This window comes from Nannobrachium achirus (assembly GCF_963921795.1).
Source record: "Nannobrachium achirus genome assembly, chromosome: 2".
Taxonomy (NCBI): Eukaryota; Metazoa; Chordata; class Actinopteri; order Myctophiformes; family Myctophidae; genus Nannobrachium; species Nannobrachium achirus.
In genome coordinates this window covers 57,571,961-57,586,366 of record NC_137811.1, presented here as the reverse complement: position 1 = coordinate 57,586,366, position 14,406 = coordinate 57,571,961, and the positions used below count along the sequence as shown (strand labels likewise).

At 44.9% G+C, this 14,406-nt stretch overlaps 1 protein-coding gene across 1 annotated transcript in view; it reads right to left on the bottom strand.

Moving 5' to 3' along the window:
* Positions 1–9,132: 9,132 nt before the first annotated feature.
* The window catches only part of LOC308299091 (zinc finger protein 516-like), a gene marked incomplete at its 3' end in the record, with an annotated part of 82,575 nt that continues 77,301 nt past the window's right edge, over positions 9,133–14,406 (bottom strand). The window contains exons 7-8 of the mRNA XM_080742815.1: positions 13,537–13,625; positions 9,133–9,197 (exon numbers count right to left, since the gene is read on the bottom strand). Of these exons, the coding sequence (XP_080598941.1) occupies positions 9,133–9,197; positions 13,537–13,625 (154 nt within the window). The remainder of the gene's footprint in view (positions 9,198–13,536; positions 13,626–14,406) is intronic.

The window sequence follows — 14,406 nt, the reverse complement described above, 5'->3', positions numbered from 1 at the left end:
AATGCATTTATATGTTCTTATGTTAATTTATGAACTTAAATACAAATACATTGGACATAACAAATATAATAACATTTTAATACTAGTCATTTAGCTACTGATATAAACAGAAGTAATTGAAGCGGTTAATTTTTCCATGTTTTGAATTGGAACAGCTGAAATCAATAATATATCAGTACTCTAATATCAACCTGAGGGCGGCATTAAGTGAAGGTCGGAGCCGCATGTGGCCCCCGGGCTGCCAGTTGCCCATGTATGCTGTAGAGTGAGAAAAAATGTTGCACACATAAAGGGTGTTCAATCTGTGTTTTGAGATATTTTAGTATTTCAGCAAGAATGATGATGCATTTTGCATCATTATGAGTCATCATGCTGCATCTTATGATGCAAAATGCATAATTATTCATGCTGAAATACTAAAATATCTCAAAACACAGATTGAACACAAAAAATAACTCAGGATTGTGTTGATCGTGTCCTAAACAACAATAAAATAAGATCTGGTTGTCCCAGAGGTGAACTGGCCCTTTAAGTTAATCATCTGGGGACCCCCCAAAATAATGTGGTAATGTGGTTCTCAACCCACAGGTTGAGAACCACTGGGTTAAGGTTTATAGGATGAGACATTTAGAGGTTAGGTTCAGGGGTTGGGGTTATGCTTGATTTATGCTTTGTTGCGCGTCAGTGTCATACATCGGAAATAGCTAGCTCTGCTAGCTCAACGTGTCGTGAGCTCGTTTATAGCCTATTTTCAGCTTTAGGTTTAGGATTTAAAAGTGGCATTCATGCTGCAAAATCACCATCCAAAAATGTGTATCTTGTGTATGTACAGTATGTGTATATACATAATACAAGAGAGTGTGTGTGTGTGTGTGTGTGTGTGTGTGTGTGTGTGTGTGTGTGTGTGTGTGTGTGTGTGTGTGTGTGTGTATGCGCAATTTCCAGCACCTATTTGCATCTGTGCATTTGTACAAGTCTGCGCATGTTTGCAATCAGGCGCGTGGCTTGCATTTGTGTGTGCGCGTGCGAGCATACACGCGTGTACGGTCAGTTACTTCACCTCCTTTTGGAGCTTGCAAATGTCCGGTCCTGAAGCGCGCACGCTTTTATGCATTTCACACATTCTTCTGTACATACTGGCCGTGTCTGGCCTTTTTTTCCTCCTCTTCCACTCCAAAATACTTAACATCTCCGAATCCTTAGAAAACAATTATACCAGCCCATTTTTTTGTTTTGTTTTGTAAGGATCTTTCTTTTTTTCCTGCAGGCTGCAACGCAGAGAAAAAAAGGCCCTCATTGTTCCATTGTTCACATTGTGTCATTCTTTGCCTTTGGAACAGCGATTGTTTGCTGCATAGTTAGCAACACAATGGTGTTCACATAAAAAGGAGCCACTTAACTCTCACACTAAATTAGCACTGCGGAGGAGAGTCAGGCTTTCCAAATTCGCTTATTCACATTTTCCGCTCCTTACCGACCCTATAAAACTAGCCTGAGCTTCTGCTGAGGTGGACAGAAAGCGGTGACAGCTGGAGCGTACGCTGTATCTCTGCCTCGCGTTTTGATAGAGCGAGAAAAGAAAGGTATTAAATTACGACCTTATCATCGCATCATCAATGGCCGTAATAATCAGAAAATTTAAATCACTAACGAGTAAGGAGTCCAATCAGACATTTAGAGCATGGGTCTTCAACGTTTTCAGGCCGAGGACCCCTTAGTTGAGAGAGAGAGATGAAGCAGGGACCCCCACAACCTGTTCATAGATTCCATATAGTTTCATTGTTTGACAGCACAATCATCAGTGTATTTTGGATTCATGTCAATTTGTGTTTTCAGATATTTAACCACCTGAACTGTCAATACTTAATAAACTTGACCTTTCACTCTGTACTTAGTCTGCTCTTTTTCCCCTCTACACCAAGCTCTCTGCCAAAAATAGCAGATCTACAAGCTAGCCTCGCAGCTATTCTATCACACAAAGATTTGGAGGAGTCCTTATTATCGCATCATCAATGGCCGTAATAATCAGAACTTTTAAATCACTAACGAGTAAGGAGTTGTGTTTAGGAAAAGATCATATAAAGTATAAAGTAGACGCAAAGGCATGTGCAACAGTTCAGTACATGAAGTGTTTGCCTAACACATGGCATGTGAGGAGTGTGTTTGGTTTGACAAATATCCCTCCGGTGAGAAATTAGTTCTCTTTTGGTAAGAGTACTATGGCCGCACTCAGTGTAAATCTACTGGGAGCAGGTCCACTTTTCTCTGCAGGCCTGCTTTGATAGCAGAGCACCACTGTAGCTTTAAATCTGAAAAGTGGCCATGAGGTGCTTCTAGTGACGGGTGACTGGAAAGTATTGTGTCATCTGTAAAGAAGGAAAAAAAAATGGCGCGCAGGAGTGGGTGATTTTTCCAGGCGCTGTTAAAAAATAGTTTTGCATGGGTGCCTTTGCTCTCCTGTTAGTAAAACACGTCTTGGAGCCCCTACCGCTGCCGTGACCAAGAATGAAGTACTCTCCTGGGCCAGACAAAATCAATTCCTCACTCGGGCAAATTTCCTCCTCCCCCATTTTTTTCAGTTTGGCTATTTGTTTTTAATGCTGGCATAGACGTATTGGCTGGAGAAGGCAGTTATGCCCGAACCATATAAACTACACCTCCTGACAAACACTCAGAATGCCATTGAACTTTCATTCATTTTTGGGGGGGAGTCAGGCGCAACTTTTGCAGGGTTTTCGTTATAAAGAGGCGGTGTGTTCTGGATTCCGCCATTCCTCAAAAGTGTGGCACGCACACAAACAACAGAGATCCGTCTCCGTCGTCGCTGCAACTCCGGCATTCATCATTTAGATCTGTTTATTTGAATGATCCTGAGGATGAAATGTCTCCAAGCCCAGTGCAAACATAGCCTTTACAACAGATAGAGCACCGCTCCTGTGGGAAATCAGAGTCAGTGACTCAGTAACGCGCCAACATGCCCCTTAGATCATGTACCGTCCAACATCTACATCCCACTCGCAACTTGAGTGCAACACTTTAGTCGTTAACGACACGGCTCGTACAATCAGTATTCATTCCTCATGGGAGATGAGTTTTCTTTTTTTTTATCAGGTTGTCTTAAATCATGATCCCATGATGTATACAAACATGCGTGTACACTTCTGGCTTTGTCTCATGTAAGTCAATACATCGCTGAAGCTCAGGGAATGACACATTCACCCACATGAACTCTAGCATCGCTATATTCTGGGGTTGAACGTTCAGTGGAAATAGCCGATCGACAAGCTCACAATTGGCGTCACGTTGCGATGCGCTGTAAGCTTGTAGATCGACTGTTTTCACAGAAGAGATTTGGTGTAGAAGGAAAAAGAGGCAGGCCTAGTATGGAATCTGCTGAGGGACTGACTATACGGTCAATTAAGTATAAAAGGTTTGTAAAAAGGGATCCGCATAAAATCATGTCAATTTGTGTTTTCAGATATCTAACCACTTGAACCGTCAATAATTAAAAAACTTTACCTTTCACTCTGTTCTTTTTCCCCTTTACACCAAAGCTTTGCCGAAAATAGCCGATCTACAAGCTCACAACGCTTGTAGATCTGCTATTTTTGGCTAAAGTTATCCGAATATGGACGCTAGGGTTCAAGTGGTTAATATAAAAAAGGAGAAAAAAAGTTTCTATCACACAAAGATTTGGAGGACCCCCTAGGGGTCCCGGACCCCCTGTTGAAGACCCCTGGTTTAAGGCTTTAAGTGACATATTTAGTTGTCAAGGACAGCAATGGACATAAGCGCTCCAGCTTCGCACAGTATCTACATGCATGTTTGTCAATAAAAGTCTCAGTCAGTCGATCAATGAAATTTCGATCACCCTCCCAGCCAGCCATTCATACTCGCAAACGGTAACAAAAGAAAAAAAGTTCTATAAGAACCATAGCTTTAAAATACAGGCTAAAAAGGGTGGATGATGGAGTCCATTGTGCTCCTAACATACAATCTCCTTTTTGATAGCATTGAAAAAAACATCCCCCTGTGAGCAATCATCTCATGTGCATTTGGCCGTAGTCGTTTTCACACGGTTTTCGCCCCCCCCCTTCCTCCTCCTCCTCCTCCTCCTCCTCCGTTTTCTCCGACCGAACCCGGGGGTGATTACCATGAGAATCACCGTGGCGATTAATCACGGTGATGCTCCACTCCCAGACGTCATTCAGGCCCTTTTAAAGACATCGGCCCCTTCCGTGATGTTTATGGGACGGGAGAGATATGAGCTCCAGCGGGCCGGGGCTCCGGCGGACCCCTGTGCAATGTCCCTGTGGGACGCTCATACAGTCATCTCTACTACTGTCCTGGAACGTCCCGAAGACACTCTCAAGACGTCTTGACAAGAGTGAGAGCCACCAAAAAAAAACGCTTGTCGGGCCCTGAGCCAACAGCTGCATCCAATCCCCCCAGACGATGATGACGCTGTGTGTAACGAAGTTTCACACACACACACACACACACGCACGCACGCACGCACGCACGCACGCACGCACGCACGCACACACGCACACACACACACACACACACACACACACACACACACACACACACACACACACACACACACACACACACACACGACTTCTGAATTCTTTTAATGTCCTTGTTTGGATGGAATGAGTCTATGATAGGGATGGGACGATATGAACATTTCATATCACGATTATTGTGACAAAAGCAATTTATGATATTATCGCGATAATCAAAATCCATTATCCTGGGGCAGAACATTTGCCAAAAAATAGCAGATCTACAAGCTCACAACGCGTCGCAACGCTTTGCTTTATGGCAAAGACATTTGATAGAGAGTGGGAAAAAAAGACTGTATCAAGTACGTATATTATAAGTACATTTTACCGATTATAGAGGGTTTAAATGGCACCGGATATGCAGCTCGGCAAATAAAAGGGTGAATTGTATTATAGTGCATGACGGAGGACGATATCACGATAAATTAAATCTCCACGATACGATTATCGTGAGTGTTTTTTCACGATAAACGATAATATCGCGTATCGTCCCATCCCTAGTCCATGATCTGTGGATTTGGATGGAAGCAAATATGTTCGTGTGTGTGTGTGTGTGTGTGTGTGTGTGTGTGTGTGTGTGTGTGTGTGTGTGTGTGTGTGTGTGTGTGTGCTTGTGTGCGTGTGCGTGTGCGTGTTTAATAATAATAATACGTAACTGTTCATCAGAACTCTCTGGCGTGCTTCTATTACAATTAATTCACTGGGAGAAAACAAGCAGACAGTTCTTCACTAATGCTCTATACTGTTTATTCACGCTCCATTAGGTCCAGGCAATTTGTAAAAGACAATCTATAAAATTATCATCATCATCATCGTCGTTTCCCGCTATTGAACACACGCAGAATATGACTGCTTCCGTGGAAACCGCCAAAACCATGAAAGAAGAGCGGAAGGAGGAGAGTTGGGGAAAAATACGTTGTTGTCCGCCGATAACCTCGTATCTCCAAGTTTCAATTGTTTTGTTTTTTTTTACTTAATTTTTATTAGCAGATTTCAAATACAGAAACAGTTGTAGTGCAGGGGTTCTATATAACATTATTATGCATCACATTCCAGACGGTTCATCCAAGTTTCAATTGTATATGTTTTTTAGGTAAATTAAAGCCCTTACTTTATCGTACAAAAGTGTCGCACAAAAGTAGTGAAAACAGCCGATCTACAAGCACAATCGTGTGCTTGTAGATCGTCTATTTTCACTATTTTAAATCATTTTTTCAAATAATAACAAAAAAAAGCAAGGTTTTGGACATACAAGGTTTCCACCCGATAACAATGAACAAAAGGAAGAAAAAAAGGGGGGGGGGGGGGGGGGGGAACGGGTGAGAGACTGAGAATTCCTCCGCATGAACCGAAGAAAAAACTAAAAAGGTTAGGAATTCCGTCCTCGGCTGTAATGAAAGGGAAGAGAGAGTGCGAGGGGCTTCAAGTGATGCTTGAGTGAAGGTGGGTGGGTGGGTGGGTGGAGGGGCTCGGTTTAAAGACCCCGCGAGTGAAGCCACTGACATGTTAATAAACAGTTATGGAGAAGCCCGGGGTGGGGGTCGCGGGGGGTTGGCGGGGGTGGTTGGGGGGGGCTGAAGGGTGGTGGCAGCGACGGTGGCAGCGGTGGCAGAGAGGAAGAGGAGGGGGAGGCAGTCGGGATCATGGTAGTCAAACCGCTGTTTCCTCGCAAGGGGAGAAGAAAGGAGCTAATGACACCCTCTAGAGCTTCTCCGCCCTCCCCGCTATCACCCTCCACCCTCCACCCTCCACCTCCGTCAGTCTGTCCGTCCTCCCGACTCGCTCCTCCCTCTCCTTTATGGTAGCGCTGAGCGACACACAGAAGACTGCGGGCGCTTCGAGGTGAGGAATTAAGGAACCCGGGGAGACAAGCTACCATCCATGCCGTCACCACCGCCCCGTTGCCAGCGGGGGGCTCCGACGGCGGTGTAAAACAAAAAAACACAGGACGGCGACGGAAGAGAGAGAAGGGAGGCGGCGGATTTGGCGGTCGGAAGGCGTGATAACTGTGATTATTATCACTAAATATAATATGATACAGTCAGATCCACCCATCCACCCACGTGCCCCTATTGAAGAAGAGAGCTTTGAGCAGGAGACGCGGGGACAGGTTTAAAGACAGTGTCTTTTCAATGCCAGGGCAGAATGGGAGGGGTTTAATGAGGGGGCTTGGTGAAAAGGGGCAGGGACGTGCAGAGAATGTTAGAGAGGTCGGGGCTGACATTTCTAAAAGGGCCTTTTGTTGGAAATATTGAAAATAGCTGACCTCCAAGCTCACAACGCGTCGCGTGATTCCACACTAAACTAAGCATAATCAAGTCTATACTGGAGATGTGGCGTAACGGCATGGATTTCTACACAGAGAGGGCAATTCTTTCAACATAAGATGCTGCATTCACGTTCAGGAGAGTTTGGACGGGGCCATTCTCTTGAATGCTGCCTTCAGGGATGGCATGGAAAAGGCGGGGCATTTGCATTTCTTTCACCATAGTGAAAAACTGCATTCATGGTCTGGAGAGGGCACTTTTTACAGACAGAGTGATGTCTATGTGTGCGCGTGCCTGAAAAGGGCTGTTTGGGGGATTGCGGCAACAAACCTACGTCGGATTTTAGTAGCCCACACACCAGGAGGGTCTCCTGGCTGCCTGGGAGCTCCGCCGAAGGCCCGTCGCCGCCGCCAAGTCGGGGATGTGTTTGACGTCAAGGTCAACACCGGAGAGACGCGGGACAGCTGGACGGGACGAGTGGCAGTGCATGGGGCGGCGGGCGGTGATGTTGGCGGTTGCTCCTGGCTGGCTGGGTGGGTGGGTGGGTGGTGGGGGGCCCGGTTCACTCTGGGGACCACCAGACTGGTTGGTTCATCCTGGACTCCCAGGGCCATAAATCCCTCTCCTCCCCCCCCCCCCTCCCATCCCAAATTCATTAGTGGTCACACAAAGTCACAGTGAGAAACGAAGCACAGGGGGGTGGGGGGGTGGTCTATTCTTGGGCTACAGCGAGGTCGGTAGTAAGTGAAGGGTGGGTGTGGGGGGGGGGGGGGGGGGGGGGGGGGCTAACCGGTGGTACTACTCCAGCGTAGTGTGAAATTATAACGCTTTACCTGCTTTAATTTTCCAAATACAAATTAAATCCTCAGTAGTTGACGTGAAATCCATAGTTTCATTTAAAGGGGGCCGCGTGATTTAACAAAAATGAAAACTAGCTGGTCTGGTCAATGGAGCTGGGTCATAAATCACTGGGCTTTGGGAGGCAAAAAGCTCCATTTGACTTGTATATCCCATTCAGGACGGGAACCCGGATACCTTTCCAGACTGCTGTGTACTGCTATGTACAGCAGTGGTAGGGATGGGACGATATGAAAATTTCATATCACGATTATTGTGACAAAAGAAATCGCGATTTACGATATTATCCATTATCCTGGGGAGGCCCATTTGCCAAAAAATAGCAGATCTACAAGCTCAGTGCGACAAGTAACTTGCGACACGTTGTGAGCTTGTAGATCGGCTATGTTTTTGGCAAAGACATTTGATAGAGAGTGAAAAAAAGGGTTTAAGTGGTACAGGATGTGCAGCTCGGCAAATAAAATTTGCCGAATTGAACCCAGTGCATGACGGAGGACGATTTCACGATAAATACGATTATCGTGAGTGTTTTTATCACGATAAACGATAATATCGCTTAACGTCTCATCCCTAAGCAATGGTTCCCAAACCTTTCAGCTCGAGACCCAAAAGAGAAATCTGATGTTTGCCCGGAACCCAAACTAGTGAAAACAGCAGATCTAAAGCGTCACATTGTGAGCTTGTAGATCGTCTATTTTCACTACTTCCTTTTCTAAGACATTTTCATGAAAATCTGTATGATTCATAAAAAGTTAAAGAGGTGGTGCCATGATTTCCCCCCCTCTAAAACATGATTATCAGGTATTATGATTATACTAGGAGGAAGATGTTTTCCAAAAAGGTATACAGAAAGAGTTAAAATTGGGTTTTTATGTGGCCACACCCCCAGTTCATTAAGTATGCATGGATGTCATGGTGGGTGGTGACCCAGCTGAAGTTAGCCACACCCCACAGTGTTGGGTGAATGATAATTAGGGGAGGAGTTGATACTGTGACATACTTAGTATGTGTTTTTTAACTGACACTTTTGACCACAAGGTGGCAGCCTCCAAGAGAAAACAAACACATACCAAGAGAATAAATAATTGCTCATAAAAACCAATCTAACCAGTCTAATGAAGTACTTTCAACCTCCTAGACACATGAAAAACAGAAAAAGTACAAAACTATGGCACCACCTCTTTAAGGAACAAATAATTAAGGGATCCCCCCAAAAAAGTATGTGTCCAACATGTGTCCCGACCCAGTGTTTGGGGACCAGTGATGTACAGTATATAGCAACATATTTTTGTATTCATTCTTTTGTAATTTGTGAATAAATAAGTTTTTTTAGAATGGGCCTCATCAGGCCTGGATGAGATATGGAGCGGCTGGTGGCCAGGGGGGAGCGGAGCGGGGAAATGAACTCACGCTTTATTAGGACTCCTAGTATTGACCTAGCTCTCCTCTACCAGCACCGCCACCAAAACCTCCTGCATTCCTTTGGCATCGTAGCATGACGCTAATACAACCCACACCCTTATTGGAGACGCGGGATTGTTCCCCTGGAAAACATTTCGTCTTTGTCGGGTGGAAACCTCGTATCTCCATGTTTCAAACGTGTCCGTTCTTTCGCAAAGTAAAGCCCGGCTTCGATCATACAAGGCCGTCGCGCAAATGTAGTGAAAACAGCCGATCTACAAGCACACAACGCCTCGCGGTGCGAGGCGTTGTGTGCTTGTAGATCGGCTGTTTTCACTATAGTTTAAATCATTTTTGAAATGATAAATGCAAAACGAACGGTTTTGGACATACAAGGTTTTCACCCGACAACGACGATTTATTCCTTTGGTCAAATGCGACCCTTGAATGAATTTTGTGTTTTTGCAGCTCAATTCCGGTGACTTTCTCAGCGAGAGAGAGAGAGAGCATCCAAACTTTTTTTAAGCGGGGGTTGGGGGTAAACTTTAATAGATCGCGGAAACAAGAGAAACAACAAATAAAATATATTTAAGACAATAAGAAAAGGGGAAAAAAAACATGTCTCACCGGCGAGGTTTTTATTCGTACATCAATTGCGCGCGCCAACATCAAACATTTAATGTCAGCCTTCTTCAGAGACACAGACTAGAGACACGGAGATGCAAAGCCTCGCCGGTGTCATCAAACAATCAAGCCCGCTTCTCCAAACAGCTCGCAGCACAAGCTCAGCCGGCACCAGGGGCGTCACAAGTGGAGGGGAAGTGGGACTGAGTTACAAGGGCCCAAGGTGGAAGGGGGCTTAATTATTTTACACTTTAGCTATTGAAAAATAGCAGATATACAAGCTCACAGCGCGGCACCGAGTGCCACGCTGTCTTTGAATATTATCTATGTTTTAAGCGAACATTTGTAACTCAAATTTTGCTTCTGGTGGGCTCACTGGAAGGAACTAAATATTTTAAGATGGGGGTCCGTGGCCAAATACATATCATTTTTGGGGTCCTTCACATGAAAGAGTTTGAGAACCACTGACATAGAAACATAGGTTTTTCAAAAAACCTTCAAAAACCTTCAAACCTTCACAGCGCGGCACTCGGTGCCGCGCTGTGAGCTTGTATATCTGCTATTTTTCAATAGTTAGAGCACAAAATTACGCAGTGAATCCTTGTACCCAGGGCCCAGAATTTGGTGCGACACCCCTGGCTGGTACGAGACAGTCACATTACAATAAACATCCCTGCTAACGTTGTGCTTATAGCGCGCCATGCTAACAAAAAATACCACAGGCGTGCACGTGCGCGTGCACACACACACACACACACACACACACACACACACACACACACACACACACACACACACACACACACACACACACACACGCACGCACGCGCACACACATGAAAGAAGAACTGCTTAATAGGCTGGCATGACAACCTGGAGAATGTACGTAGCTCTGTGCATGTATGCACCGTACCGACACTCTGAATATTCCTATTCCTCTTGCCTTCTTAATTCACTTCTATTTATTTGGGATGGGACGATTTGAGATGATATCGTCTATCGTGATAAAAAACAGTCACGATAATCGTATCGCTGAGATTTAATTTATCGTGATATCGTCCTCCGTCATCCACTGGGATCAATTCACCTTTTATTTGCCGAGCTGCATGTCCAGTATACCACGAAAACTCTCTATAATTGGTAAACGCTACTTAAACGCTACCTTTATGTACTTGATACAGTCTTTTTTTCCACTCTCTATCAAATGTCTATGCCAAAAAAAAGCCGATCTACAAGCTCACAATGTGAGCTTGCAAATTTTTGGCAAATGTTCCGCCCCAGGATAATGGATTTTGATTATCGCGATAATATCATAAATCGCGATTTCTTTTGTCACAATAATCGTGATATGAAATTTTCATATCATCCCATTCCTACTATATATTTCCATCTCTTTTCTCTCTCTCTTTCTCTCTCATGACCCCCATCCACACACACACACACACACACACACACACACACACACACACACACACACGCACACTTTCTCACTAAAAAATCTGCATAACAGAACTTCGAGTGGTGTCCCCATCAATACTATTGCCAGGAGGATTATGGGAGACGGAGGTGGGCCGTGAATATTATCCTTGATTGTTAATGGATGGTTTTGAGCGCCACAATAAATCCATTATGAAGCTGTTATGTCGTACTTAAATTCTCCCCCAAAGTGTTTCCCATATATCTTGTCAGCGGTTCATTAGCCGTTTGGACAGGTAAAGCTTTCTGAGTTCTGCCACGGCTGACCCTGCGTTCTGCCTCTGTGTTCCACTTAAAAATAATGGACATCCCCTGTCCCGCGTCCATCAATCACGCACTTAGAAATTCCCGGGGAAAATAGTTTTGGAGTGTTTCGGAATTACAGTTACAAGGGCTTTTCTGACTAGGGATAGATTAGCGGGGCATTAAGCCATTTCGGCCCCGAGAATTATCGAATGCTTTAACTACTGAAAAATAGCAGATATACAAGCTCAGCTTGTAGATCTGCTATTTTTGAAAAAGTTGTGAAAATGTGAGCATATCTTTGAATGTATGTATTTTTAAAGTGAACATTTGTAACTCAGATTTTGCTTCTGAGGCGGTCCCTGGAACTAAATATTTTGAGATGGAGGTCCGTGGCCAAATACTTATCATTTTGGGGGTCCTTGACAAGAAAATGTTTGAGAACCACTGACATATAAACATAGGTTTTTCAAAAAACCTTAGAAGGATTCAAAAGACACTTATAGAATCGGGTCAAAATTCAAATGTTTGCGATAAAAAAAAAAAAATAGCAGATCTACAAGCTCGCAGTGCCGCGCTGTGAGCTTGTATATCTGCTATTTTTCAGTAGTTAAAGCATAAAATAATAATACGCAATACTGTGCACCCGTTCTGAATGCGTTAACAATGTTTCATTAACCTTGCGTTAAGTGATGACGTCCCCCGCATGATTAATGGACATTATTAACAAAAGGGAGATTGTATTTTCCGAAAATGAACCCTTTGTGAAATGTCTGCCGCATTGTTAATAGCTTTGTTTATTAATCATTCATAGCAGAGAGAGAGAGAGGGGGGGGGGGGGGGGGTTACTGAGGCTGTGATAGGTAGACATACCGACGCTGTCACTCAGTGCTGTGCCCACTATGAGCTGCTATGCCTTGTCTGGCGTGTGTGTGTGTATGTGCATGTGTGTGTATACCATTGTTGCCTATTGAGCTTGGCACATTTATTGGGGCAAGCTGCCCAGATCACACATTAATCACTCTTATTTTTTCACTCTCAAAAAGCGCCTGCAATGTAGTGCAGTTGAAACTATACATTGCAGTGCACATCATGGGGTGATCACTGCTTGCCTCCTGTGAATTGTATTATTTACATTTTTGTTTATTTTCTGTTCATTTTGTTGCTGAGTGAGGTCAGCAGACAAAGTGATGTGAGTGAGATGAAAAAACCTGGGTGAAATGTGCCAATCTCAACAGGAAACAACGGTATGTGTTCACGTGCATGTGTGCGCACTCGCACGTGAGCACCCATACATGTGACTATATCGTCATCGAAAACAGCCGATCTACAAGCACGCAACGCCTCGCGGTGTGCGAGGCGTTGTGTGCTTGTAGATCAGCTATTTTCACTAGTTTTGGGCGAAGGTCTTGTATGATTAAGCAGGGCTTTACTTACAAATAAACATACACATTTGAAACCTGAAGATGCATGCATACCAATCAAGTATTTGATGCATTTAGGCGCGCACGCTCACACCTCGCAAACATCACTCACACGTAGACGCAAACATAATGCTGTAGTAGTATGTGCACGTGTAATACTGATTAGGTGCATGGTCTACCTATGTTATTGTTTTTCTAGATTAACATTCCTATGCATTTGTTATATTGTTGTTGATGTACTGACATATTATCTTGTTTATTATAGTGATGTATTACCTGCTTATTGTAAGTCGCTTTGGATTAAAAGCATCTGCTATTAATGCCAAAAACTCTAACTGTAAACTGTAACTTTCTGCCGTGTTTCTGGTTCAGCGTGCATGCGTGTTTGTGTGTGTGTGTGTGTGTGTGTGTGTGTGCGTGCGTGTGTGTGTGTGTGTGTGTGTGTGTGTGTGTGTGTGTGTGTGTGTGTGTGTGTGTGTGTGTGTGTGTGTGTGTGTGTGTGTGTGTGTGTGTTTGTGTGCGTGTGGGCGTGTTTGTGTGTGTGGCGTGCGCGTGTGTTGTGGGTATATGTGACAGTAGACTGTCTATATACATGGCGCGTGTCTACTGTCTAGCAGAGCGGGCTGAGAGAGAGAGAGAGAGAGAGAGAGTGTGAGGGCTGAGAGTTCACACCAGAGATGGCCTGTCCATCAGCTCTCATCCCCAGCAGAACCTTGGGGGGTTTAGCTGTCCTGTGTGTGAGCGGCAGGCGGCGGGTGAGGCTGGGGGGGTGAGGCGGAGGGGGTGAGGGGTGAGGGGAGAGGAGAGGGCAGGAGGTGTTGCTGCTCAGGTCTCCTGTCCTCCTCCTGTCTGGACTCCCTCAAAGCCTCGCGGGAACCCGCTGTGCTGAGTGCTGTCGGAAGGCCTGACAAACCGGGGCGGCCATCACAGTTTTTTTTGGCGTCGGTGTGTCTGTCTGTGTGTCTGTGTGTGTGTGTGTGTGTGCGTGTGTGTGTGTGTGTGTGTGTGTGTGTGTGTGTGTGTGTGTGTGTGTGTGTGTGTGTGTGTGTGTGTGTGTGTGTGTGCGTGTGTGCGTGTGCGTGTGTGTGTACACATGGGTGGGTGGATTTCGTCGTCGTCGGGTGGAAACCTCGTATGTCCAAAGCCGTTCGTTTTGTATTTATCATTTTAAAAACGATTCCAAGTAGTGAAAATAGCAGATCTACAAGCCTCGCGGCGCGAGGCATTTTGTGCTTGTAGATCGTCTATTTTCACTAGTCTTGTGCGACAGTCTTGTGTGATGAAGCAGGGTTTTACTTTACGAAGAAACGTACAAATTTGAAACTTACGAGGTCTCTCCCTGTGTGCGCGCTTGCGTGCGTGTGTGTATGCGTGTGTGCGTGCGTGTGTGTATGCGTGCGCGTGTTGTCTGTCATGGGTGTCAATGTGTGTAGCATACTTTTTATCCGTTCTTCGTGGACATTTCTCTCTTCTCCTGTTCAGAAATAAATAAAGCAGCATAAAGTGAAATAGAAAGGACAGTGAGTGCAGCCGTCAGTTCTT